The 25,574-nt window shown below is 46.6% G+C and overlaps 1 protein-coding gene across 3 annotated transcripts in view; it reads left to right on the top strand.

Annotated features, from left to right (window-relative positions):
- The window catches only part of DOCK9 (dedicator of cytokinesis 9), a 308,951-nt gene that overhangs the window by 251,413 nt on the left and 31,964 nt on the right, over positions 1-25,574 (top strand). For all 3 annotated transcript variants that reach the window (XM_065397434.1, XM_065423846.1, XM_065397509.1), the window contains 6 exons: positions 817-932; positions 1,903-2,040; positions 2,596-2,778; positions 14,006-14,119; positions 14,267-14,482; positions 18,029-18,086. In XM_065397434.1, the coding sequence (XP_065253506.1) occupies positions 817-932; positions 1,903-2,040; positions 2,596-2,778; positions 14,006-14,119; positions 14,267-14,482; positions 18,029-18,086 (825 nt within the window). The remainder of the gene's footprint in view (positions 1-816; positions 933-1,902; positions 2,041-2,595; positions 2,779-14,005; positions 14,120-14,266; positions 14,483-18,028; positions 18,087-25,574) is intronic.

Consider the following 25,574-nt stretch of genomic DNA (forward strand, 5'->3'; position numbering starts at 1 on the left):
TAAGATTATGTCACAGTAACCGTGAAATTTTGCCACACATTAACAGTTAGTTTGTGTTAATCTAGTCCCATTTCAAAGCGGACTAGAACAAAGTGAACTAACAAACTGCTATTGTGTAGCAGCTGGGCCACAAGGTTATCCTGACCATAGCGTGAAATTATTTATTTTTTCCACAGTTATTCATAATTTTACCATGACAAACTCATATCCAGAATAATAAATATATGGTTATTGCATGGTGTCACTACCGGGCACAGTAAGGATTATTTGGGTGCACTGTTGTGCATTTTGATGCTTCAACATGTTTGTATTTCTTTTACATTTAACCTTAACTCTGAGTTTTCAGGGTTTATAATGCTTGGGTTTGAGATAATTGCAATATCCTTAATTTTACCCTAAATTACTGATATTTGTTCTCAACCTTAATTCCATCTATCCATGTACTTTTTGGTTTTGAATTTAATATAGTATTACCAGTTAAGTCCATTATTTTAAATATGTTTAATTCTGCTATTTTAAGACTTTACCTTTGCACTTCAATGTGTGATTATCTTAATAAAATTATTTGAATACCAAATATTGAACATGCATATAATTGTCCTGCGGTTGGAAAAGTGTGAAAAAACTACGTATAAAATATTACTCAACTGTTTAATGTAAACCTCTTTCAAAGTCCTTATTTTTCTTAAACTTCCTCTAATGCAGAAAGTCTCTTATAATTTTTGGCTACATGATTTAGCAGCATTAGTTTTAAAATATTTGTGTTTAATTATGTATCATAAATATAAAGCAACACTTCATTTGAAATTTCTACAGGCTATGGCCATTCAGATGCAGATGTTCTTCACCAATCCTTACTTGAAGCAAACATTGCCACTGAAGTTTGCCTTACCACTCTGGATACTTTATCTTTATTCACAATGGCATTTAAGGTTTGTCCTTAACACAGTTTTGATAGATTATTTGATTTTTGGCATTTTAAATAATTATTCTCTAGAAAATTACTAAAAAAGGAGTTCATATTGACCTATACTACTAACAACATCTGTATTAAAACTGCACAAAGCAGGTAATTCATAATCATGCCATTCAATAGCTAATAACCTTTACTGTTAAAAGTATAATAAAGTCTCATTTGCTAGTATTAACAGTATGCTTTGAACTCAACCAGTTGTCATTCAATCGTGCAGTTTCTCTAGTAACTTTCACTGAAGTCAGCATGAGTTTTGCCTGATGGACTATAGAACTGGACCTTAAATGTTTTAAACTCAAAACTAGAAAATTGCTAGTAAACAGATCAGTTTAAATGATGCATGTTCTTAGTTTATTTTTACACCCTCTGAGGGCAAGAGTAAGCAGGGTAGAGTGAGCAAGACCTCTTATTGGTCAGCACCATTCGATAGGGTCCTTTTCTTCCTCCCCCACCTTTTCCCTCTCCAAACCCATTACAGAAAGCCCACTGTCTAGTTAGCCTTTTGACATAGCTGTCCTTTAAGGGTTTTATGGGACTGATAAAGAAACACTGCAGTAAAGGCCTTATTAGCTTTGGTTGGTTGGTTTCTGTCATGTTTTTGTGCCCACCCTCTTCATATCTGAGTTACTAATTAAGTATTTAAGACCCCAGTAACATATGGGTACTATCATGTTATAATTCAGTTATGGATCCATCACTTTGGCTACAGATTAAGATTACTAAAGGTACTGGAGTATTAACTGTTTAGATTTGCTTGTAGTTTTTAATATGCTTCAGTAGTACTATATGTGAGAGGGGTTTTTTAAAGCATCCTTGAGACGTAGCTGAAGCTAAGTTGTGTTTTGTTTTGTTTTTTGCACAATTTATATACATTATTGATTGAGCATAATATTTAAAGAAAACCCTAAATTGTCAATATCAATTTTAAGAACCAACTACTGACAGATCATGGACATAATCCACTGATGAAAAAAGTTTTTGATGTGTACCTCTGCTTCCTTCAAAAAAATCAGTCTGAAACAGCATTGAAAACCGTCTTCATTGCTTTAAGGGCACTAATTTTTAAGGTAAGTCATTCTAAAATAAAAATGTTAATCTTCAATTATTTATCTTTTTTTATACTTACCACAGTGATTTATATCCAGTTATATAAGTAATATATCATCTTATTTCTCGAATTGAAATTGGATTTAAAAGGAAAAAAACTGTAGCATTGCAGATCATGATTCCGCAACCCATCTTACATACCTGTTTCCCCTAGAATGAATGCAGTACATTTGTTTTATTGTTTATCTTTTGTTATGTCCCTGTTGCTACTTTTATTCTATGTAACTGTTAATATCCAATCAATTTGAAATACTTTTTCAAGTACCATTTTATGACACTGTATCATACTTTACTAAAATCCATATATTATTTTTTCTGCATTCCTTTTATCCACTGACTTCTATCAAAAAGTCATGAAGTGTGACTAGCATTATTTTTTTCTTCATGAATCTATAATTTATTGTTTGATGCCAGCACCGTCCTTGGAATGTTGGAATTGTTTTCTCTTAACATTTGTTTATTTTACTGACGTTAACCTTGACAGATAATTTTTCTCTGATTCATTCTTTCCTCAGTTTCCTTCTGCATTTTATGAAGGAAGAGCTGACATGTGTGCTGCATTGTGTTATGAAATTTTGAAATGCTGTAATTCCAAACTGAGCTCAATACGTACTGAAGCGTCACAACTGCTGTATTTCTTAATGAGAAATAACTTTGATTACACAGGGAAGAAGTCTTTTGTAAGGACACATCTGCAAGTTAGTATATTTGCTTATCATTGGCTTTCATGGCTTTAAGATCTATTGCTCTTCTAAGCTTAAAAATTGTTGTATAATAAGCTGTGTTCTCTTTTCATGTGTAAAATCTTTGGGTTGTATCATTGTATATTTTTAAAACTGATCCACAGTTGACTATCTCTTTCTGGGGGATGGGGGAGGCAGTTGAAAAACTATGAAATATAAATTATGTGCATTACTACGGTGAACTGTTTTTGAACTAATATTGAGTTGTTTATACCATTATTGAGTGGGGGCGGGGGGAGTTATGTAGGCCAGGCAAGAAGAGATATTAGTGGTAAAGCAGCTCTGTATGGGTTTTTTTGTAATTGCTAAAACAGCTTTAAAAGATCATGTTTGTGACGGGTTGTCACCCTGGGGTGTTACCTGGAACTGGGGTACCACCAAGCCCTTTGACTCACCAGCCTGGGCTCCCTCTCACACTGTGCTGCTGTGACAAGCTAGCTGTAGACTGCTCCCAGTCCTACACTCCCACCAGTATTCTCACAGGCAGGGACACACCCAGCTGCAGTTACATGCCGGCTCTGACCAGCCACTGCATGAATCAACAATGGAGAGGCTACAGCCAAGATAACCCCCAGCGCCCCAGCCTAAGACCGCAGAGCTGTACCATCTTTCCCTGGTCAAAACTCCGACCAGTATGGATTTATTACTTGGTTTGCCCCTCCCTCGATGTGGAGAGGAATATGCAACAAGTCTGTGTTAACCAAGCTGAGATTTTTCCCCAGACACTTCACTCAAAGGCACACTGGTTTAGATAAAACAAAAAACAAGTTTATTAACTGCAAAAAGATAGATTTTTAAGTGATTATAAATTATAGCAAACAGATCAAAGCAGATTACCTAGCAAATAAACAAAACCGCAAACTAAGCCTAAAATACTAGATAGATTGGATATGAATTAGCAGTTTCTCACCCTGGCTTATGATACATGCAGTCCACCAGGTTTCCATACACAGGTTAGAAATCCCTTTAGCCTGGGACCAACACTTCCCCCAGTTCAGTCTTTGTTCCTCAATTTTCCAGGAGTTCTCTTGTGTGGGGTGTGAGGCCCCCAGATGGTGTCACACTCCACCTTATATAGCTTTACCATATGGCGGGAACCTTTTGTTCCAAATTCAGTTCCCAGCCCAGTTTGTGGAAAAATACAGGTACCCAAAATGGAGTTCAGTATCATGTGGTCTGGTCAGATGTCCTTGCTGAGTCATAGCAGCCATTACTTACAGGCCAGCTGAAACGTTTACAGGAAGGCTAAGCCTTTTCGTAGTCCATTGTCTTTGCTGATGGGCCTTCAGCCCTGTCTAGGTTCTTCATTGTTGTACCTGAAAGGCTAGCTGTGGATGTTACTCAGAGTAAGCACATTAGGAATACAGATACATAGTCAGTATTTATAACTTCAGATACAAAGATGATACATGCACACAAATAGGATAATCATATTTAGCAAATCATAACTTTACCAGTGACACCTCACATGGCCCATCTTGTACAAAATGCATCATAATCATGTCATAATTACGTCATAATCAGACAACTATGAAGAATATGGGCTGCAGTGTCACAATGTTAAAATAACTTAGTCTGATTAATTTATATCTGAAGGCTGACAGGCCCAAAGTGTAATCAACCTGTCATCTTCGTAGGTCTCCCCTTCTTTTTCTCTTCTCTTCCCCATCAATCCTCCAAACTAAGAGCTTTGAAACAGTATTAAAAGAATCCACTTCTCTGCTTGGGTGACCTAAGCTCTAGGTTTGTTGAAGTTATTGACATGCAGGTTCATCTCATGTGAGCATAATGTATGCATGTCACACAATTCTTCTGTCACCTTTGTGAGGCAAAAATCTTGCAGAAAAGTTCCAGCTTACAACCAAATAATTTGATGTAAAGGTAGCAGTGCAAATCTGTTTACTGTAGTAAAATATCAGTAAAACACTGGGCTGTCTAATTGTTGTTGCTAGAAAATGTAATAATTTATGTCTGGGTAGCAAGTGTTTTGTTTTATACAGGGTATATAAATTGCTGGGTTAACTAAACTCTGCAAAGGGTTTACAACAAACTGTTGTAACCATGCCTCCGTGGGTCACAACTGAGAATACCAAATTCAGGACAAACTGCTGAGAAATAGAGCAGACACACCCCAAAACTGGTGGTTATTCTCCCATAAGATATACCAAGCCAGCAACAAAAGTAAACTTCTGTTCTACCACACTGGCTAACAAGAAGTCAGAAAAGCAGTCTCCTTAGGCATTCCAGAAACTAGACTTTGTAGACTAAATGTATTCAGCATTCAGAAACTAGACTTAAAAATGAGTGGTTATTTAAAACCAATGTAATCAAACAAAAGGCTGGTTCTGATTCCAAAGGACCAACCACATAGCCAGGTCAATACAGTAACTCCTGGCTTAACACTGTAGTTATGTTCTGAAAAATGCGACTTTAAGCGAAACGATGTTAAGCGAATCCAATTTCCCCATAAGAATTAATGTAAATAGGGGGAGGGGTTAGGTTCCAGGGAATTTTTTTTCACCAGGCAAAAAACTATATATTATATAGATATACACACAGTATATGTTTTAAACAAACAATTTAATATTGTTCACAGCTATGATGATTGTGAAGCTTGGTTGAGGTGGTGAAGTTAGAGGGTGGAAGAGGGAGGGATATTTCCCAGGGAATGCCTTGCTGCTAAATGATGAACTAGCACTCGGCTGAGCCCTCAAGGGTTAACATATTGTTGTTAATGTCGCCTCTCATCAAGGTAGCACGAACAGGAGGGAGGGGAGACAGCATAGCAGACAGAGACAGACACACACCTTGTGTGTGGGAGAGAGAGAGAGGTGCACACTGCCCTTTAAGTAAGCTGACCCACTCTTAAGTTCATTGTCTTTTTAAGTGGATAAGGAAGTTGAGACAGCAGCTGCAGCCCCAAGTTCTCTCTGTCTCTCTCTGTCGGTGTCCCCTCCCTGCTCTATATGGAGAAGGGGTAAGAGGAATGCAGGAGCGGGGGGAGGGGGACACCCTGATATTAGGCTCCCTCCTTCCCCCCCTGCCCAGCAAGTAGGAGTCTCTGGGAGCAGCTCCAAGGCAGAGGGCAGGAGCAGCACATGGCAGTGGGGGGAGGGACAGCTGAACTGCCGATTGTTAGCCTGCTGGGCGGCTGCAGCACAGGGAACTTAGGGGAGCTGATGGGGGGGCTGCCAGTCCACCCTGGTTCCAAGCCCCCACCCAGCTAGCTGCAACGGGCTGCTCTTCCTGCAAGCAGTGGACAAAGCAGGTGGCTGCCAAACAACGTTAGAAGGGAGCATTGCACAGCTTTAAACGAGCATGTTCCCTAATTGATCAGCAACGTAACAACGAAACATTAACCGGGACGACTTTAAGTGAGGAGTTACTGTATATAACTCAGATCTTACCCAATAATCACGCTGTTGCCAATCCTTTAGTATCTAAAATCCTAAAGGTTTATTTATAAAAAGAAAGAAAGAAAGGCGAGAGTTAAAATTGGCTAAAGGAATCAAATACATACAGTAATTGCAGAGTTCTTGGTTCAGGTTTGTAGCAGTGATGGAATAAACTGCTGGCTTGTTAAGTCTCTGGTTGCTTCCAAATCATTGGAAGGTCCTCAGTCCCTAGGTTAGAATGCTCCCATTAGTATAAGTCCAGAGGTTTGAGCAGGAAAGAGGCAAAATGGAGATGTTTCCAGGGCCTTATATAGCTTCTTCCCATTCTCACTTTGGAAAATTACAGGTAACAAAATGGTGTTTGGAATCATATGGGCAAGTCACCTGTCCATGCATGATTTCGCTTAGTCATAGTAGAGGCCATCACAGGAAGGTCCATTAAGTGTAGATAGGTGTCTCCCATGGTCCATTGTGAGTTTAGTGTTCCTTGATGAGCCATTTAACTTGAATAGTCCCTTCAAGATGTGCAGGCTAACTACCTTGTGGATGTTACCACGTGAGCAAACATTTGAAATATGGGTACATAGTTAATATTCATAACTTTAGATACAAAAATGATACATGCATAAAAATAGCAGTCATATTCAGCAAATCATAACCTTTCCATAGACACCTTACTTGACACACTTTGTACAAGATTTGTTGCAATTATATAACAGTGTTAGCAACAATGATCTATATGGTCATATTTTAATCAGATAATGTCATGCCTATATATAGCAGAATCCTCTGTCTCGAGGCTGCCTGTTGGGTTATAAGAAGGAAGGAAGGAGGGCTGCCACCAACAGAGCTGCTTGTAGAAGCTGTGTGTGGTGGCAGAGAAGCAGCAGACTGGGACTGTGATACAGTTCTGGGGCTTACGTAGTTTGGGACCAAGGCACTGAGAGTTTCTGCTGCTTCTGTGGCCTATATGGGTCTGTTTCCAGACCAAAGGATTCTACTGTTGCTCTTTGAATGCTGGTCCTTATATGTATTCTACTGTGGGTACGCATGCGCTCCATGCACCTGAGTCCAGAGAATTCTTACAAGCCGTGTCTGCTGGTCCACACCTGCCCCCTTACTCTCATGCTCTGCACCAAGAGTATAAGGGGCGGGTTGGACCTAACTGCCTCTCCAGTTGCTTCTTACTGCCACATGGCCTGAGTTGGAATCCGCCAGTGCCCAAAACTGATTCTTTCTCTGCTTCCTGTAATTATTCAAAATTACATATTGTTCTTAGTTTTTTATTGTTAGAGTTTTGATAGTTCCCCAGTTAGTTAGTGTTAAAATCCCTACCCCAGCGAAAGTCTCCGGTCTCCCAGCACAGGACTTAGATTATGACCAGGATACCAAGCTTCAAAAATTCTTTCTCCTGCCCCTGCTTCATTTCAGTCTAAGACAACCAGTGCCTCAGAGAAACTCATGTTTCTTCTTCGAGTGATTGCTCATGTGTATTCCACAATAGGTGTGCGTGCTTGCCACGTGCACCGGTGCCGGCAGTTTTTCCCTTAGTAGTACCCGTAGGGGGGAGCACCCCCCGCAATCCCTGGAGTGGCGCCTGCCTGGCGCGGTATAAGGGGAGCTGCACACTCCCCCCACCCTCAGTTCCTTCTTGGCGCCAGTGAAGGTGCGTCAGAACTGCTCTGCTCCAGCTTTGCTGTAGCTTGCCCCCAGAACTGTTCGTTCGTTCAATGTTAGTACCTGTAGTTAGATGTTTAGTTAGTCAGTGAGCCCGGGCCGGGGCATGCCCCACACCCCGAGATTTAAGTCGTGCAGCTCTTGCAGGCATCCTATGTCAAGGAGCGACCCGCATGCAGACTGTTTGCGCTGCTTGGGAGAAACCCACATCAGCGAAATGTGCAAGATTTGCAAGTCGTTTAAGCCTCGGACCAAAAGAGAAAGGGACATTAGGCTCCGGCCCATCCTGATGGAGTCAGCGCTCGCGCCGCTCCAAGCTGGTACCCGGCACCGCGGCGACCCTCCGGTACCATCGACCCGTCGGCACTGCTCCCCATCCACGGGGCATGCCAAGAGAGCCAAGAAGACTCCTCCTTCGCAGCGGCACCAAGGGAAATCTGGGACAGAGGCTAAGCCCATGTTGGGCAGTCCTCGATCCCCACTGGGCCCCAGGCCTCCGACTCAAGCTGAGCGGAGTAGCCCGGCCCCTTCAAAACCAGCCTCTCCGGATGTCCGGATGCCTTCCACACCTGAAGCCCTCCAGGCAGCCCGGGACGTCATGTCCATGCCGATGCCTGGAGTGCCGCCGATGTCAGCCCCGCGCTCCAGAGACAAGCTGCTGCTGTAATCCCCGCAGCCACCTCCGGCCCGTTACCAGTCTCAGTCGAGGGAACATTCCCGACGTCAATCACTGCCCAGCGACTGTTCTGGGCAGAGTCCAGGTGGATCGCCCTCAACGCTAACCAGACTGTCTGGCTGGGTTCCGTCCGGCCGGGACTTGCGGCACCGCTCGTGCTCAAGGAGCGAATATCGACGGGACCACGGCTGGCATCACCGTCGGTCCTCATCTCAGAGAGGGTACCGCAGTCGGTCACGACATGATTGTCGACGCAGTTCCCGCTCAGTCTCCCGCTCCAAGTCTCCACCAAGACATCGCAGCCCCGGGCATCAATCGCCGGCATCTCGCCGTTGCAGGTCGACCCGTCGAGGCCGTTCGTGGAGCAGCTATTATCGTGGGTACCAGTCCTCCACGTCGAGATCGCAGTCCCGTGGCCGTCAGATCCCGGCACCGCTGCTCCTCCCGGTCCAGGGACAACAGTGGATCTTATGCCAACCCAGTCTCTATCCGTAGCCATCCCTCGATGGGCCAGGCCAGCCAACCCGGACAGTCATTCCCGCCGGTGCCACAGCAGGTGCAGTGGCACCGAGCGTCGTGGCCGGCCAAATGGTACCAGTGGGCACCATGGCCTCCAGCATAGCCTCCAGTGGGGGCTCACTCGGTGGCCGGAGCTTTGGAAGCACCGTCGGCCTCCCTCTCCAGACCCCCGAGGAAGGAGTCAGTGGGACGTACCCTCTGTGCCGGCTGACACCCAGAGCACCGCACCGGCCTCTTCGCCCCGCCCGGAGGAGGCAATTGCGGCCATACCCCCTATGTCACACATGAGGACTCTAGGGCCCACCAAGAACTCTTAAAGAGGATGGTAGCGAGCCTACACCTCCAGGCAGAGGAGATGGAGGAGCCCTCGGACTCCCTGTTTAACGTGTTGTCCCCATCCAGACGACTGGCTTTTCAAGGGCACCTCCCGGTCGAGGGTGACGGATCACGTGGCGCTCCTCCTGTCCATGTGCACCGCCTTGGGCCTGTTGGTAAACAACACCAAGTCCACGTTAGTCCCGGTCCAACGCATAGAGTTTATTGGGGCGCTCCTGGATGCAGAATCGGCCAGGGCCTCTCTCCTGCGAGACAGGTTCGAGACCCTGAAAGGTCTCATAGACTCGGTCACAAGGTTCCCAGTGACAACAGCCAGGGTTTGCCTGCAACTCTTGGGCCACATGTTGGCATGCACGTACATGGTCCGTCATGCCAGACTCAGGATGAGGCCCCTCCAGCTCTGGTTGGCCTCGAAGTTCTCCCAGATCACGGACAGGATGGACAAGGTCCTCACCATGCCGGACTCTGTGATCGCCTCCCTACGGTGGTGGTCCGCCCCAAACAACATGCTCCAACGGGTCCCCTTCCGGGACAGGGCCCCGTCATTGGAGATCGTGTCGAATACGTCGGACCTGGGTTGGGGGGCCCACGTGGGGAACTTTCAGACCCAAGTTCTGTGGTTGACTCAAGACCTGACCCTACATATAAATGTCAAGGAGCTCAGGGCGGTGCGGCTGGCTTGTATGGCCTTCCGCTCACATCTAGAGAGCAAGATAGTCAGGTCCTCAGGGACAACATGGCCTCGATGTTCTATATCAACAGGCAAGGTGGGGCCCGATCCTCTGCCATGAAGCCCTCAGGCTGTGGGACTTCTGTATAGCCCACGACATACACCTGAAGGCCTTCCACCTACCGGGTGCCTGGAACGAGAGGGCGGACTGCTTGAGCAGGGACTTTTCCTCGCAACACAAGGAAGTGGCTCACCGGCTCTTCCGAAGGTGGGGAACTCCCCAGGTGGACCTATTCGTGACTCGGCAGAACTGGCGATGCCCCCGGTTCTGCTCCGGGGGGTGGGGGGGCTGGGAAGGGGCGCTATCTCCGATGCCTTTCTCCTGTCAGGCCGGCTTCTCTACGCCTTTCCCCTGTTCCCCCTAATCAGCAGGGTCCTGGAAAAGATAAAGTCGGACAAGGCCCGGGTCCTCCTGATTGCTCCGGCGTGGCCCAGGCAGCATTGGTACGGGACCCTCGGGGGCCTGGCAGTAGCTCCGCCGTGGCCGTTACCGCTCCGTCCGGACCTGCTCTCTCAGGACCAGGGCTGCCTCCTCCACCCCAACCTAGCGGCTCTTCGCCTCACGGCGTGGCTGCTCAGTGGTTAGGTGGAGAGGAACGGACATGCTCGGACCAGGTTCAGCACGTCCTCCTCGAAAGTAGACGGCCCTCCATTTGCCGCGCTTATTTGGCGAAGTGGTCCTGATTTTCTAGGTGGGCGGCGGACCAGGGCGTCTACCCGGTGACCGCCCTGATCCAGCTTATCCTTGATTATCGCCTGGTGTCCTCGTCAGTCAGGGTGCACCTGGCAGCCATATCGGCCTTCCATCCACCAGTGCAAGGGCACACGGTATTTTCCCATGCTATGACTGGCCGGTTCCTTAGGGTTTTGGATCGTCTTTTTCCATATTCTAGACCCCCAGTCCCACAGTGGGACCTAAACCTGGTGTTGGTTCGTCTCACGGGGCCCCCATTTGAACCACTGGCCACGTGCTCCTGGTCTCACCTCTCATGGAAGATGGCCTTCCTGGTTGAAATCACGTCAGCCAGGCGAGTCTCGGCGCTCAGGGCCCTGACCTCTGAGCCGCCATACACGGTCTTTCATAAGGACATGGTCCAGCTCCGCCCACACCCTGCGTTCCTCCCGAAGGTGGTCTCCGCCTACCATATGGGTCAGGACATTTTTCTACTGGTCCTCTGCCCCAAGACTCTCGTGTCCAGTGAGGAGCGCCGTCTCCACACGCTCAATGTGTGGCGAGCTCTGGCTTTCTACCTCGAGTGGACTAAGCCGTTCAGAAAGTCCTTGCAACTATTCGTCGCCTCAGCTGAGCGCGTGAGGGGCCAGCCGATTTCCATTCAGAGGCTGTCCAATTGGATCGCTTCATGCATCTGTTCCTGTTATGAACTGGTGGGTGTTCCCACGCCACCCGTTGTGAGGGCACTCTTACAAATATAAAAGCAAATCCCTTCCTATACCTTTTAAGAGGAAAGATTCCTCCCCAGCCCCGTCCAAGTTGGTGAGCCTTCATACCCAAGCCACAAGGATTTAGGCCCCCTCTTAAGCCCCCTGGGTACAATCAAAAGGCACATACTAGAAAGATTCCTTCAGTATCAGCCTCCGTATCAACTTTGACACTGACTGGGACCTGAAGGACTTGTACTGTCAAAAACCACCAAGTCAGAGACCCATTCATCGATGATACCATTGCAGCCCCGTAAGGAACTGCCCTGTACACCTACTTTGATGGTACAGAATGACGAGACAACCTCCGAAGGGACCAATGAGTTATACCACTTCGGAAGATATCTTCATCCTCCCAGACTCTCAGTCTCCCTTGTTATCAGGATCAGTCTTAACCAGGGAGATTCTACCACCAGTGGGAATCAAGGACTCTGGAAGAAGTCTCTCTCCCATCCCATCCACTAGTCATGGTTTTCCCAACAGCATCATCGATGGAGCCGGATCCAACCTTTTCATAGTCTGGAGAGTTGGAATGTACTGGGGGAACCAGCTTCACCTCCACCTAAAGAGATAAGCCCAGACAGAAGATTGAGAGCCTCCTTGAACCAGCCTCGGCCAAGCTAAAAGGGACCTCCTCCTCAGGACTGGTGTACCCAATGCCGAGAGAGAGAGGGACTTTTGACCCCTCATACTGGCCTTATTGAGGTCCATGGGGCCCTTATGCATGGCACCTGGAATGTGTGCAATCCAATAGGGAATTTTACCACCTCTCTCTTCCAAGGTGTCAACCAGAACCTTCCCTTGAGCCCATGGAAGGAGAAAGACTAACGAGATCAGCTGGTACCACTGGTACTAACAGGGTATCATCCTCATCACCAAATGAAGTGGTTGCTCCAGTCTCACTGTTTCCCCCAAACAGTCATAGACAATCTCAAGACCTGTTACGGAGAGTAGCAGAAGAGCTCCAAATCTCTTAAAGGAGGTCCAGGATTTTCAACATAAGCCTACAGGATCCAGTCAGATTACACTCCAGGTAAATGAAGGCATACTAGAATGGACAAGAGCTATATGGCACACTCTGGTTATCTATGCCCCTATCCCCAAGAGGGCAGGAAAACAATATTTTGTCATGACTAAAGGAGCAGACTTCTTGTTCACTCACCGGGCACCACCTAAGTCACCCATTGAACCACTAACTACATGTTCCATATCTCACCTGTCAATGAAGGTCACCTTCCTGACTGCCAACACCATGGCCAGAAAGATAGGTGAACTTGGGACCCTGTTGGCCAGTCCACCAAATACAGTATTCCATGAGGACAAAGTCTCATTCTGGCTATACCCAAAATTCACTCCTAAGATTGTTTAGAAATTCACATAAACCAGTCAATGCACTAACCTGTGTTTTTCCCGAACCCCTATGCTTATAGCAAGGAGAGGAGACTTTATTCCCTCAACATGCGACGAGCATTGGCATTTTACCCACTGAGAATGAAACTGATCTGAAAATCACCTAGACTGTTCATTGCCATAGCAGAATGAGTTTGAGGACAAGCTGTATCTCTCAGAAAATCTCTAAGTGGATCTCTGGCTGTGTCCTACTCTGTTATCAGTTAACAACTTCCTCCCCCACATGGGCAAGGACTCACTCTATGAGGGCACAGACATAATCAGTAGCATTGCTTCAAGAGGTGCCCCTGCTTGAGATTTGCAGGGAAGCTTCGAGGAGTTCAATCCACACATTGACAAGATATTATGCCTTGATCCAAGACTCCTCTGTTGACGCTTTCTTTAGGACAGTGGTTCTACAAGCACTGTACCACCTGCATCTTTGCGCTCTCTTCCTCTGAGTAGAATACACACAGGACCAACACTCAAAGAAGAAAGAAAAGTTGCTTACCTTATTGTAACGAGTTCTCTGAGATGTGTGGTCCCTATCTGTATCCCACTACCTACTCTCCTTCCCCTCTGCTTCGGATCACATCAGGATTCACAATAGAGAAGGAACTGGAGAGGCAGTTGGTCCACCCTGCCCCTCATACCCTCAGTTCGGAGCACGGGGAGAACAGGGAGTTAGGTGCCAACCAGCCAAAACTGCTTGCAAGAATTCTCCAGCTCCTGGCACGTATGCATACCCACAGTGGAATACAGATGGGGGACCACGTATCGTGAAGAACTGCAGTTACAATAAAGTAAGTAACTTTCCTTTATGAGAAGACATGTTTGCAGTAAGTTCAAATTGTGTATTTGTCATTACTTGTAAGCTTTTGACATTTTACTGTTAAGTTTATATCATATTAGAAAAAATTGTCAATTGAAAAGAACACATGCCTACCTTCTGAACTAAAAATCTTTTAGGGATACTTGCAGGATGTAAACATACATTTACTAGATTTTTTTTTTGTCAAGGTTATTATTTCAGTAAGTCAGTTGATCGCTGATGTCGTTGGAATTGGAGGAACTAGATTTCAGCAATCTCTTTCCATCATTAACAACTGTGCCAACAGTGACAGACTTATTAAGGTTAGTACTGACTTTTTCATACTGCATAAAGGCTTCCAGAGAGTTTGTTTGAAAATAGTTCCCTAACGTCTTCTAATATTCTATCGCTTAGATTATGAAAGGAATAAAAAATAAATAATTCTTAAACTTTTTTAAAATTTATTTTAGCATACTACATTCTCTTCTGACGTAAAGGATTTGACAAAGCGGATTCGGACAGTCTTAATGGCTACAGCTCAAATGAAGGAGCACGAGAATGATCCAGAAATGCTTGTGGATCTCCAGTACAGTTTGGCAAAGTCTTATGCCAGCACGCCTGAACTCAGGAAGACGTGGCTAGACAGCATGGCAAGAATTCATGTTAAAAATGGGGATCTTTCAGAGGTAGCAGATGAAAAGCAAAATATTTTAGCTGCTTAATCAATGTGCTTATTTTTCCCTCAGCATTTCCCATGCTAGATAACCATTGTGTTAATAGCTGTCATAGCTTTCCGTGCTGCCCATAAAAATTAGTAAGTTGCCATTGTCTCTGACTCTCTATGTAATACATATGTAAAACTGTCATAGCATGATGTAATATTAAGGCAGGAATGTCCTGCATGAGCTACAGGAATCATGCCCTCTAGTTAGAAATGCAGACAACTGCCCCAACCTGCTTCAGCCTTGCTACCGGGCCCTCACAGATACTCAGGAGGCTCCAAGCAAATCTTTTGATGGGGTGCCCAAGGGAGTTATACCAATTCTTGTACCAGATCCTGCCCCCTTTTTGTTTTCAGACTGTCTCTCTGGCTTCAGCCTGGTGTGGTCCCTCATCACCTTGGACTGCTGGACACTGATTATGGTGGAGGAAGATTACACTCTCCAGTTTATTTCCATCCCTCCCTTCCCCATCTCTCTTCAGGGACCCTTCTCACAGGTTTTAGCCCAGGAGCTGCAAGCCCTCCTCTGGATAGGGGCCATGCAGAAGATACCTCAGAGCTTGAGAGGAAAAGGGTTCTACTCCCATTATTTCCTAATGCCGAAGGCCAAAGGGGGTCTCAGACCCATCCTAGACCTGCGTTTCCATATACTTATCTCAAGAAACTGAAGTTCCGCAAGGTCTCCCTAGCCTCCATTATTCCCTCCCTGGATCCAGGTGATTGGTGCACCACCCTCAATTTAAGAAACCTATTTTCACATCTCCATATTTCGGGCCACAGAAGATTTCTCAGGGTTGTCGTGAACCAGACCCATTACCTGTCGACAGCTCCTCAGGTATTCACGAAATGCATGGCGGAAGGCAAATGGTGCAGTTCTACCCTAACCTCGACAACTGGCTGGTCAAGGGCCGATCCAAGGCCCAGGTGAGAGCCAGCATCAGTCTGGTCCAAGCTACCTTCCCAGCACTGGGCCTGCTGATAAACGAGCAGAAGTCAACGTTCATCCCGTTCAGAGGATAGAATTTATTGGTATGGTGCTCGATTCCACCCGGGCCAGAGCCTTCCTCCCAGAGACACACTTCCAGATAATGTCAAAACAACATTAACCCTGAGGACCTCAGAATTCCTGCTATTCTAGATTTTCTTCAGGGTGGTGTGGATGAGGATCTTCGGCCTAGTACGTAGTGTGCAAGTGTCAGCCATAAGTAGTGTCTTGAAAACTGGGTGCTTGAATTCTTCAGCAGATGATCTTCAAATCTCAAGTTCTCAAGAGAAATCAGACTGGCTAGACCCACAGTTCAGACACAGTTCTTTCCTAAATGGGACCTCACATTGTGCTAAAAGCCCTGACTGCCCAACCCTTTGAACACCTGACGTCAGTCACATCTTTCTGTGTATCCGTTGTGACAAAGTTCTGTCCTTGACTCCGTGGGTCCTGCGTTTCCTGACGGATTTTTGCTAGCCTCTGAGGCTCACTGTGACCCTCCACATAGCCCTTCTCTCTCTAGAGGCAAGGGTCGCAGTCTACTGAGCCATTTTCATCATAAGCCAGCAAGGGAGGTGAGGAGAAACAACCCTCCCTCACACAGTCTCTGTTGTCTCCCAGTATCAGTGATTAATCAGGGAGGGGAGCCCGGGCCCGCCCTCTACTCCTGGCTCCAGCCCAAGGACCCTAAACTTTAGCAGCTATGAAAGCTGACTTTTTGGAAATAGGGCATGTACAATTCCCTGGGCTACTTCCCCACAGCAGCCCCCACTCAATATCTTCTTCACAATTACCTCAGGGCCTCCTTCCTTGCACCTGATATGGATTCGTACTACTTCGTTCCTCCAACAGCACAGCTCCCTCCTATAGCTCCTGACACCCACACCGCACTGACTAACTGAGAGGCTTTTAACTAGTTCCAGCCAGTCCTTGATTGGCTTCAGGTGTCCCAATCAATCTAGCTGTCTCTCCTGCCTTCTAGAAGGATCTTAATTGGCCCCAGGTGTCTTGATTAACCTGGAGCAACTGCCATTTGGTTACCATGGTACCAGGGATTTGTTTAGCCTGGGGCTAACATACCTGTTCCTCACTACTTTACTGTAGCCATCTGGCCTTGCCCCATCACACCATTAAAACCTGTTTTCTGGCCACTATCATGTCTGCAAAACAAGTCTCTGAGATTGCAGCTTTATTCATGCAGGAACCATGTTGTGTATTTGATGATGATGATGATGGGTGGTATTGAGGACTCCAGAGTCTTTCTTACCAAAGGTAAGCTTCTTTTTCAGTGCCTCACAGGTCTGTCCAAAGACACAGCATACTACAGAAAAGCTATAGCATAATTTGTTTATAGAGCCTAAAGATATATATCTGGCATGCTTAAGAAGGTCAGGCTCCTTGTTTGTCCCCTTACACCCAAAGTACTAAGGACTTGGGGCATCCAAATTATTTTTGGCTGGATGGATCAAGTTAAGCATCATAGAGTCATATAAGGCATCAGGTGAACCTGCTCCTGATGGAATCAAGACACACTCCATGGGTCTATGGCAAGATTGTGGACAGAAAGAGAGCTTGTGCTTCCACTGAAGAAATCCGTAGGGCAGCAATTTGGTCATCTCCTACCTTTATGACACACTATAAAACAATATAGACTTTGTGTCCTTTGTAGAGTCCTCCTTTGGCTGTAAAGTGCTTCATGAGATGATTCAGAAAGACATAACTTGTCATTTTGATATTTAATTTCATGGGGAGTCTTTTCCTATCTGTCTTTCTTTATCCTTCTCTATTTATTTTCACTGCTTATTTCTTTCCATCCATCTCAGAAGTGTGGGAGAATCTTGGCTGCAGAATGGGAAATTTCTTATCTGATAACTTCCTTTCTGCTAGCAGCATGTCTCACAGTCGCAGTCTCTTTGTATGGCTTATTACCCAAGTAATTAAATTTAATTTTATATTTCCAGTTTGTAGGCCAGATAGCCTACTGTCCATAGCTTATGATTAGCATTGAAGTTATTAATACTAGTCATATTCTGAAAGTTTTTTGACACAGCTTTGGAATGAATCATTTGGGAGCAAGCCAGTGAAGGGGGTGTGACCAGCACATAGGCTGTGTTACATTAAACCACCTGTAGAACTGGAGAGAAAAGGGGAACAGCCTAAACATCTTATAATTCTGGGAGATTCTATTAGCAGAAAAGACATTTCTCATTCCTGTTCTGCTTCTTGATTGTTCAATTAAGTTCTTGTTGACATGAGACTTGCTTCTTCTATTAAATGTATTTAAATCAAAGAACTAGGTATCCAGTCTTAGTTATGGCACATTCAGATTTTCTGTTCACATAGATAGGAGTTGTGTGTGTTAATAATTGCAGGATTAGGACTTGTATCTTCTGCCTTGCTTTTAAAACTTGTGCCTCCTCTAGCTTTTAAAAATGTGTGTGTTTTCTGTATATGTACATTATTTGTGTTAGAAGTTCCATTATAATTACCATTTGTAACATTTTTACTATTTCTATTATGCTTTAGGCAGCAATGTGCTATGTCCATGTAGCAGCACTGGTGGCAGAATATCTGACACGCAAAGGTATGAATTTAAACTCCTCCATGACTACTTCAATATTTTTTCTTATATTCATTATAGTTTATTAACAAAAAACATTGATTTGTCTGAGAGACAGGTTGGGTGGGTTATTGCTCACTAAGGGGGGAAATCTGCTATTAGATACATGTATATGCCTCCCAAGGAAGTCAAAATTGCATCTCTGTATTTAAGGGCAGAAATTGGGTTTTAAGCTAGTAAACTATCTAAGCAAAGCTTTCAGAAAAGAAAAAGTCTCCATGACTACTGCCTCAACTCCCATTCAGCCTAACTGCTGAAGTTAGTTCTTTTCTAAACATGCAAAGAGCCATAAGCATTCTTATTCACCAAACAAAAGAGGCCAAAATAAATGCAAGTATGTCTCCCTTAGGTTTTTTGGGACACTTCCTTGAAGATTTATTACGTGAGCCAATTAATTTTAGAAGTGCTCAAAGATTGTGTACCAGCAGCTGTCTGAAGGAAAAGGGTTTTTGATCACTCTCAGGTTTTTTCCTGCTTTCAATCTAAAGGGAGAGACCACTTATAACTGGAAAGACTCCAAAGTTCCCAGCCAGTGGTGTCCTGATACATTTGTAAGATTCCTATGAAAAGGTAGGGGGCAGAATTTCCTGTTTCCTGGAGGAATGTGTTACATCGACCACAGGCAAGTGGGTCAAGAACACAGTAAGTCAGAGATACTCCCTCAAGTGACCGGCTCTATCCCATCGGTTCTTCATCCAGCTCCCCATCTCTAACAACCCTGTAAAGTGCAATCTGATCCAGAACAAGATATCTCATCTTTTAGATATGAGACTATTAGAGGGCATTCTTCAGAAGAAAAATTCTCAAGGTTCTTCTCCACCTTCTTCATTGTTCAGAAGTGCATGGGGGGAGGGAGGGAATTTAAGCCATTCTTCTTCGAGGAATGTCCCTGTGGGTGCTCCACTTTTAGATGTGTGAGCGCCCCTGAGCTTCTAGTCAGAGATTTAAGGTAGCAGTGCCCTGGTTGGCCACACACGTGCTGCAGCCAGCTCGTGCTGCTCTGAGTGGGTATCGCGCACGCGCAGCCGACCATCCCCCAGTTCTTCGAGTGCTTGCTCATGTGTATTCCACAGTAGGTGTGCGTGCTCGCCATGTGCACCAGTGCCGGAAGTTTTTCCCTGAGCAGTACCTGTAGGGGGGAGCGCCGCTATAGCGTGCTATAAGGGGAGCCGCGCGTTCCCCCCACCCTCAGTTCCTTCTTGCCGCCAGTGAAGGTGCATCGGAACTACTCGCTCCGAGTAGCTTAGCTGCAGCACTTCCCAACCTCATTCGTCGTTCAGTAGTACCTATATCAGTTAGTTCGTTAAAAGTTCTAGCTTAGTTAGAGTTCGGGCCGGGGCATGCCCCAGGGTTTAAATCGTGCGAGTCGTGTAGGCGCTCAATGCCCAGGAGTGACCCGCACTCCGACTGCCTCCGCTCCCTGGGCGAAACCCACAGTAGCGACCGCTGTAAAATCTGTAGGTCCTTCAAACCCAGAACTAAAAAAGAAAGAGACATCCGACTTCGGGCCCTTCTCATGGAGTCGGCACTGGCTCCGACCCCGGTGCGCCAAGCGGAGTCGGCACTGGGCACCCTATCTTTGGTGCGCAGCAACCCCCCAGCACCCGCCAGTGACCAGCACCGCTCCCCGACGAGGAAACAGAGAAAGGCATCATCGTCGCAGAAGCATAGAGACAGGTCGAGCGGAGCAGCCCGGTTGTGTCGACTCAGGCCTCGCCGGCTGAAGTCCGCATGCCTTCGACACCGGAGGCTTTGCAGGCGGCCAAAGGCATTATGTCCCTGCAGGTGCCTGGGGCACCGCCGGCACCCGGACCCCAGTCCAGAGGCAAGCTGCTGCTGGGTCCCCACCAGCCGACGCTGACCCGCCTCAGATCCCAGTCAGGGGACCGCTCTCGGGCTCGTTCGTCGCCCAGTGTCCAGTCAGGACACAGCCCTCAGCCTCCGCTCTCATAACCCTCCAGGCTGTCTGGTAAAGTTCCGTCGGAACGGAGTTCCAGCCACCGCTCCACGCCGAGTACATGAAAGAGGGTGTTCAGAAGGCGTCAGGCATATCCTGCTCGAAAGTAGGAAGCCATCTACACGCCAGGCCTTCCTGGCAAAGTGGTCCAGGTTCTCCAGGTGGGTGGGCAAGCGAGGCGTTTCCCCAACGTCCGCCCCGCTTCAGCTTATCCTTGAGTATCTTCTCTCAGGGCTACTCAGTTTTCTCCCATGCCATGACCGGGCGTTTCCTCAAAGGGCTAGATCGGTCCTTCCCTTATGTTAGAATGCCTGTTCCCCAGTGGGATCTGAACTTGGTACTGTCCCGCCTCACGGGACCCCATTCGAACCCTTGGCCACATGCTCGTGGTCTCACCTCTCCTGGAAAGTGGCCTTCCTCTTGGCCATCATGTGAGCCTGGTGGGTCTCGGAGCTTAGGGCCCTAACCTGCGACCCCCCCTTACACAGTCTTTCACAAAGACAAGGTTCAGCTCCGCCCGCACCCCGCATTCCTTCCCAAGGTGGTTTCCACTTTTCACATGAGCCGGACATCTTCCTACCTGTCCTTTGCCCTAAACCGCACGCCTCTAACGAGGAGCGCCGCCTCCATACGCTCGATGTGCGCAGGGCACTCGCCCTTTACCTGGATCGGACTAAGCCGTTCCGTAGGTCTTCGCAACTCTTTGTTGCCTCGGCCGAGCGCATGAGCGGTCAACCAATCTCCACCCAGAGACTGTCCCGGTGGATCACGTCATGCATACGGGCATGCTACGACCTAGCAGGGGTTCCCGCACCACGTATAGTACGGGCTCACTCAACTAGGGCTCAGGCCTCATCGGCGGCCTTCGTAGCCCATGTCCCTATCCAGGACATCTGCAGGGCCGCTACCTGGTCCTCAGTGCACACTTTCACGTCGCATTATGCGATCGTTTCCCACGCCACTTACCACTGCAAAAAATTAACGGCACGAACCAGAAAGGCTAGGGAACTCCAACTCAAACCAATGCTTATGGAGAAATTCCTGCGTCCTGCCTCTGACCCTGAGCAGGGGACCCCTCCCCACCAGTTCACTCACTCCCCAACTGCTGTGTCGGACATCAGAGCCTCCTCTAAGACAAGCACAAAGGACACAGCCCCCATGAAAACAAAGAAGCGGTCTCACTTCTCTTCCCCCTAGGGAGACTCGTGATGCAAAAAGCAGTCTCCGACCTCTAAATCCGCCCCGGTACCATCGGCACGCAGAGCCTCAGACCACGTGGCACTGGGTTCCTCCAGTGCAGAAGCATCCCGAGGAGAGAAAGACCCGGTGCGGTCTAGCTCTAAGACAGGCAGCTGTGGCAAAACAAAGCCTGTTCCCTCACAGCCTAGAGAGCTGAAGTCCTTGGCACCAAGCAGTGCTATGGCGCCACCTGCTGTTCCTATTCATTACAGCAAGCCCACAGCACCGGCAGCACAGACGCTGACTAACTTCTGTGTGCCTCCTATGCCTGCTTTTAACTTCCCGATGCCGCAGCATTTTGTTAGCCAGGCAGACCTGGTCGTTGCCTCCACCTCGGGCACTCCTCTCTTTGTCACAGATGGCACCCGGGCCAGACCAGCCATGAGTCTCACGACTACAGCTGCTAGCTTAGCCCCTCCTCTCTCAAGCGCTGAGGACGACGAAGTGGCTGATAGGATGGGCACCCCACGCCATTCATCGCCCAAACCTGGAACCTCAGGGCTACAACCCACAGTGTGGCAACCCCCTCAATGGATGATCCCCCCCCCCCATGGCCCTCCCACCAAACTGGCCATACTGGGACCCTGGGCACTGTACAGGGCTCAAAATATTCAGTCCTCTAACCAATCCAGATCCAGAACACCAAGATCAGCTAGATATATTTCACTGGTTGCCCCAGCCTCCCCTGAAGTCACCGGGGAGGAGCATGAGGGCAATGAGGACTTAATAGAGGGTGACATCCTACCTCCTACCCATATTTCTTCATCGTCCCTGGAGGACACAATCATGTCTCCCCCCATACCGGGGGATGACTTTCAATCTTTCCAAGATCTATTCAAGCGTGTGGCTGATTCCCTAGGCATCTGCTTAGAAGAGCTGCCAGAGACACAGCATAAGCTTGCTTATATTCCCCATGCCTCTTCTGCGGCCAAGATTGCATTGCCTATTAATTCTGCCATTATAGACCCAGCAAAAATGGTCTGGCAGACACCGCCCACGGCCCCACCTTCTTGTAACATTCAGACAAGAAGTATTGTCTATGGGGGGAGGGATAGCTCAGTGGTTTGAGCATTGGCCTGCTAAACCCAGGGTTGTGAGTTCAATCCTTGAGGGGGCCATTTAGGGAACTGGGGTAAAAATCTGTCTGGGGATTGGTCCTGCTTTGAGCAGGGGGTTGGACTAGATGACCTCCTGAGGTCCCTTTCAACCCTGATATTCTGTGATTCTATGATTCTATGATTACATGCCAGCAAAAGGGGAAACGCCTTGACCTGTTTGGTAGAAAGGCCTATCCTGAGCGACTCTTCAGTTACATATCGCTAACTACTCCACGCTATTAGCCAAGTACACTCACAACATTTTTGCACAGATATCTACGTTTATTGAGCATCTCCCAACAGACAAAAAAAGAACAATACAAAGCGAACATCTCAGAAGGTTCCCTGATTGCCAGGATGGCCTTGCAGGTATCACTGGATTCTGCAGACACGGCAGCTCGCTCCATCGCCACGTCAGTAGTCATGCAGAGGGCCTCTTGGCTCCACCTTTCCGGCTCCCCCAAGGAAATCCAGGCCACAATCGAGGACTTACCTTTTGAGGGACAGAAACTGTTTGTGGACACCACAGATGCAGCCTTGCATACACTCAAGAACTCCTGTGCCACACTGAAAACCTTGGGAATTCACGTACCTGATAACAACACTGAATGGCTTACAAGGCAAAAGGTCAGATGCTAAGTGGGCTCTTTACAATGGGACTATTTTTTTGGGCAACTGTACATAGTTGGTCTGGTTACCTCTGGAGCATTTGTTACTAATATTGGTATTCAAGTTTTTACAGCTAAGGACTTCATTTTAAGTGTTTGTTTTCAGCTTCATTATATCCTTTCCTCCTAGTCATGAATTTAATAGGTACTTAAATCTGTTTTGGTGTGTAGTAATAGCTTTCATTAGACTCTTTCATAACAGCTTCTCTGGACCTGAGATGTATTAATGATGTTAATGATGGCCATTCGGAGTGATCTCGAGCATGATACCTCAGGAATGCCATCTGATTTGTGGCCATGGAGACATACTTGGAGATTTTCAGGATGGAGTTGTATATACTCACAGTGCTCCTCCCAAGCATATGGGCCGGTAGGAGGGGTATGGGCTCCCACATACCGAACCTTGCTGGGTCCATGGGGAGGATGCATGTGGGACTGGATTATTCACTGTGATATCTGGGAGATTAGACCACCTAGTATGCCTAGCCGATTTGTTGTTAGTGCTCCTAGAATAACACCCGACATTTGGATGGGGATAGGGAGTCAATGGACATTTTGGCCGTTAGAACCTCCACAGCTTCAGTGTACACGTAAACTGAAGCCAGGGGAAGTTGTCACTGTTCATGACAATGTTTGCTGGGAGGGGAGGGGACAAGGAACTACCCTGACAGGACACCTACTTTTTCAAGCTAATGATAGCTGTGTGTATGTTAAAGCCACCACATTGCGAGATATACATTTTAATCTCACTACTGCTGCAGGCAATCATAGATAGAGTTTTACAAGTAGCCCTTAGGTTCCAGATACCCTTTAACTGGACTAGCTTAGTACCTGATCGGTTTCAAAATTTGCTTTCACTGTTACACTGGTCTACAATTTTTGAGAAGTCGTCTGCTTCAGAGATAAAATGTGCTATCTATTATGTATTTTGATGTGCTGAATTCAAATATGACAATTAAAACAACTGATTGGCTACTGTTTCTAAGCTATTTAAGTTTTTACATTTTATGTCTATGTATATTGTGCAGATAGTAGAGTTTTAATCATAAATTGTAAACCTAGGTCTTTTCATGTGTTTATGGTTGCTTTACATGATAATATTTCACCTGTCCTGTTTATGTAACACTTTAAAAATCAGCAAAAGGGTTATATAAATACAATTTATTATGAAACAAAAGGCAAAAAACTATTCTGTACATGGTTTAGTCCTATTCAGTGTCTACTCGGCGCTTCTTGGCTTGTCTCTTGTATTCATTAAATGGAGCATCTCTTGTCACTGTCCAGCAATAGTCTGCAAGCATTGATGGGCTCCATTTGCCCTGATAGCGTTTCTCCATTGTTGCAATGTCCTGGTGAAATCGCTCGCCGTGCTCGTCGCTCACTGCTCCGCAGTTCGGTGGAAAAAAATCTAGATGAGAGTGCCAAAAATGTATCTTTAGTGACATGTTGCAACCAAGGCTTTTGTATGCCTTGAGGAGGTTTTCCACCAACAACCTGTAGTTGTCTGCCTTGTTGTTTCCGAGAAAATTGATTGCCACTAACTGGAAGGCTTTCCATGCCGTCTTTTCCTTGCCACGCAGTGCATGGTCAATTGCATCATCTCGAAGAAGTTCACGAATCTGAGGACCAACAAAGACACCTTCCTTTATCTTAGCTTCACTTAACCTTGGAAATTTTCCACGGAGGTACTTGAAAGCTGCTTGTGTTTTGTCAATGGCCTTGACAAAGTTCTTCATCAGACCCAGCTTGATGTGTAAGGGTGGTAACAAAATCTTCCTTGATTCCACAAGTGGTGGATGCTGAACACTTTTCCTCCCAGTCTCCAATGACTGTTGGAGTGGCCAATCTTTCTTGATGTAGTGGGAATCTCTTGCACGACTATCCCATTCGCAGAGAAAACAGCAGTACTTTGTGTATCCAGTCTGCAGACCAAGCAAGAGAGCAACAACCTTCAAATCGCCACAAAGCTGCCACTGATGTTGGTCATAGTTTATGCACCTCAAAAGTGGTTTCATGTTGTCATAGGTTTCCTTCATATGGACTGCATGACCAACTGGAATTGATGGCAAAACATTGCCATTATGCAGTAAAACAGCTTTAAGACTCGTCTTCGATGAATCAATGAACAGTCTCCACTCATCTGGATCGTGAACGATGTTGAGGGCTGCCATCACACCATCGATGTTGTTGCAGGCTACAAGATCACCTTCCATGAAGAAGAATGGGACAAGATCCTTTTGACGGTCACGGAACATGGAAACCCTAACATCACCTGCCAGGAGATTCCACTGCTGTAGTCTGGAGCCCAACAGCTCTGCCTTACTCTTGGGTAGTTCCAAATCCCTGACAAGGTCATTCAGTTCACCTTATGAGGTGTGGTTCAGAGGAGGAGGATGGGAGAAAATGTGGGTCCTCTGACATTGATGGTTCAGGACCAGAAGTTTCATCCTCTTCCTCTTCCTCTTCTGACTCAAGTGAGAATGATTCTGGT

Source organism: Emys orbicularis, chromosome 1 (assembly GCF_028017835.1).
Source record: "Emys orbicularis isolate rEmyOrb1 chromosome 1, rEmyOrb1.hap1, whole genome shotgun sequence".
NCBI classification, from domain to species: Eukaryota; Metazoa; Chordata; order Testudines; family Emydidae; genus Emys; species Emys orbicularis.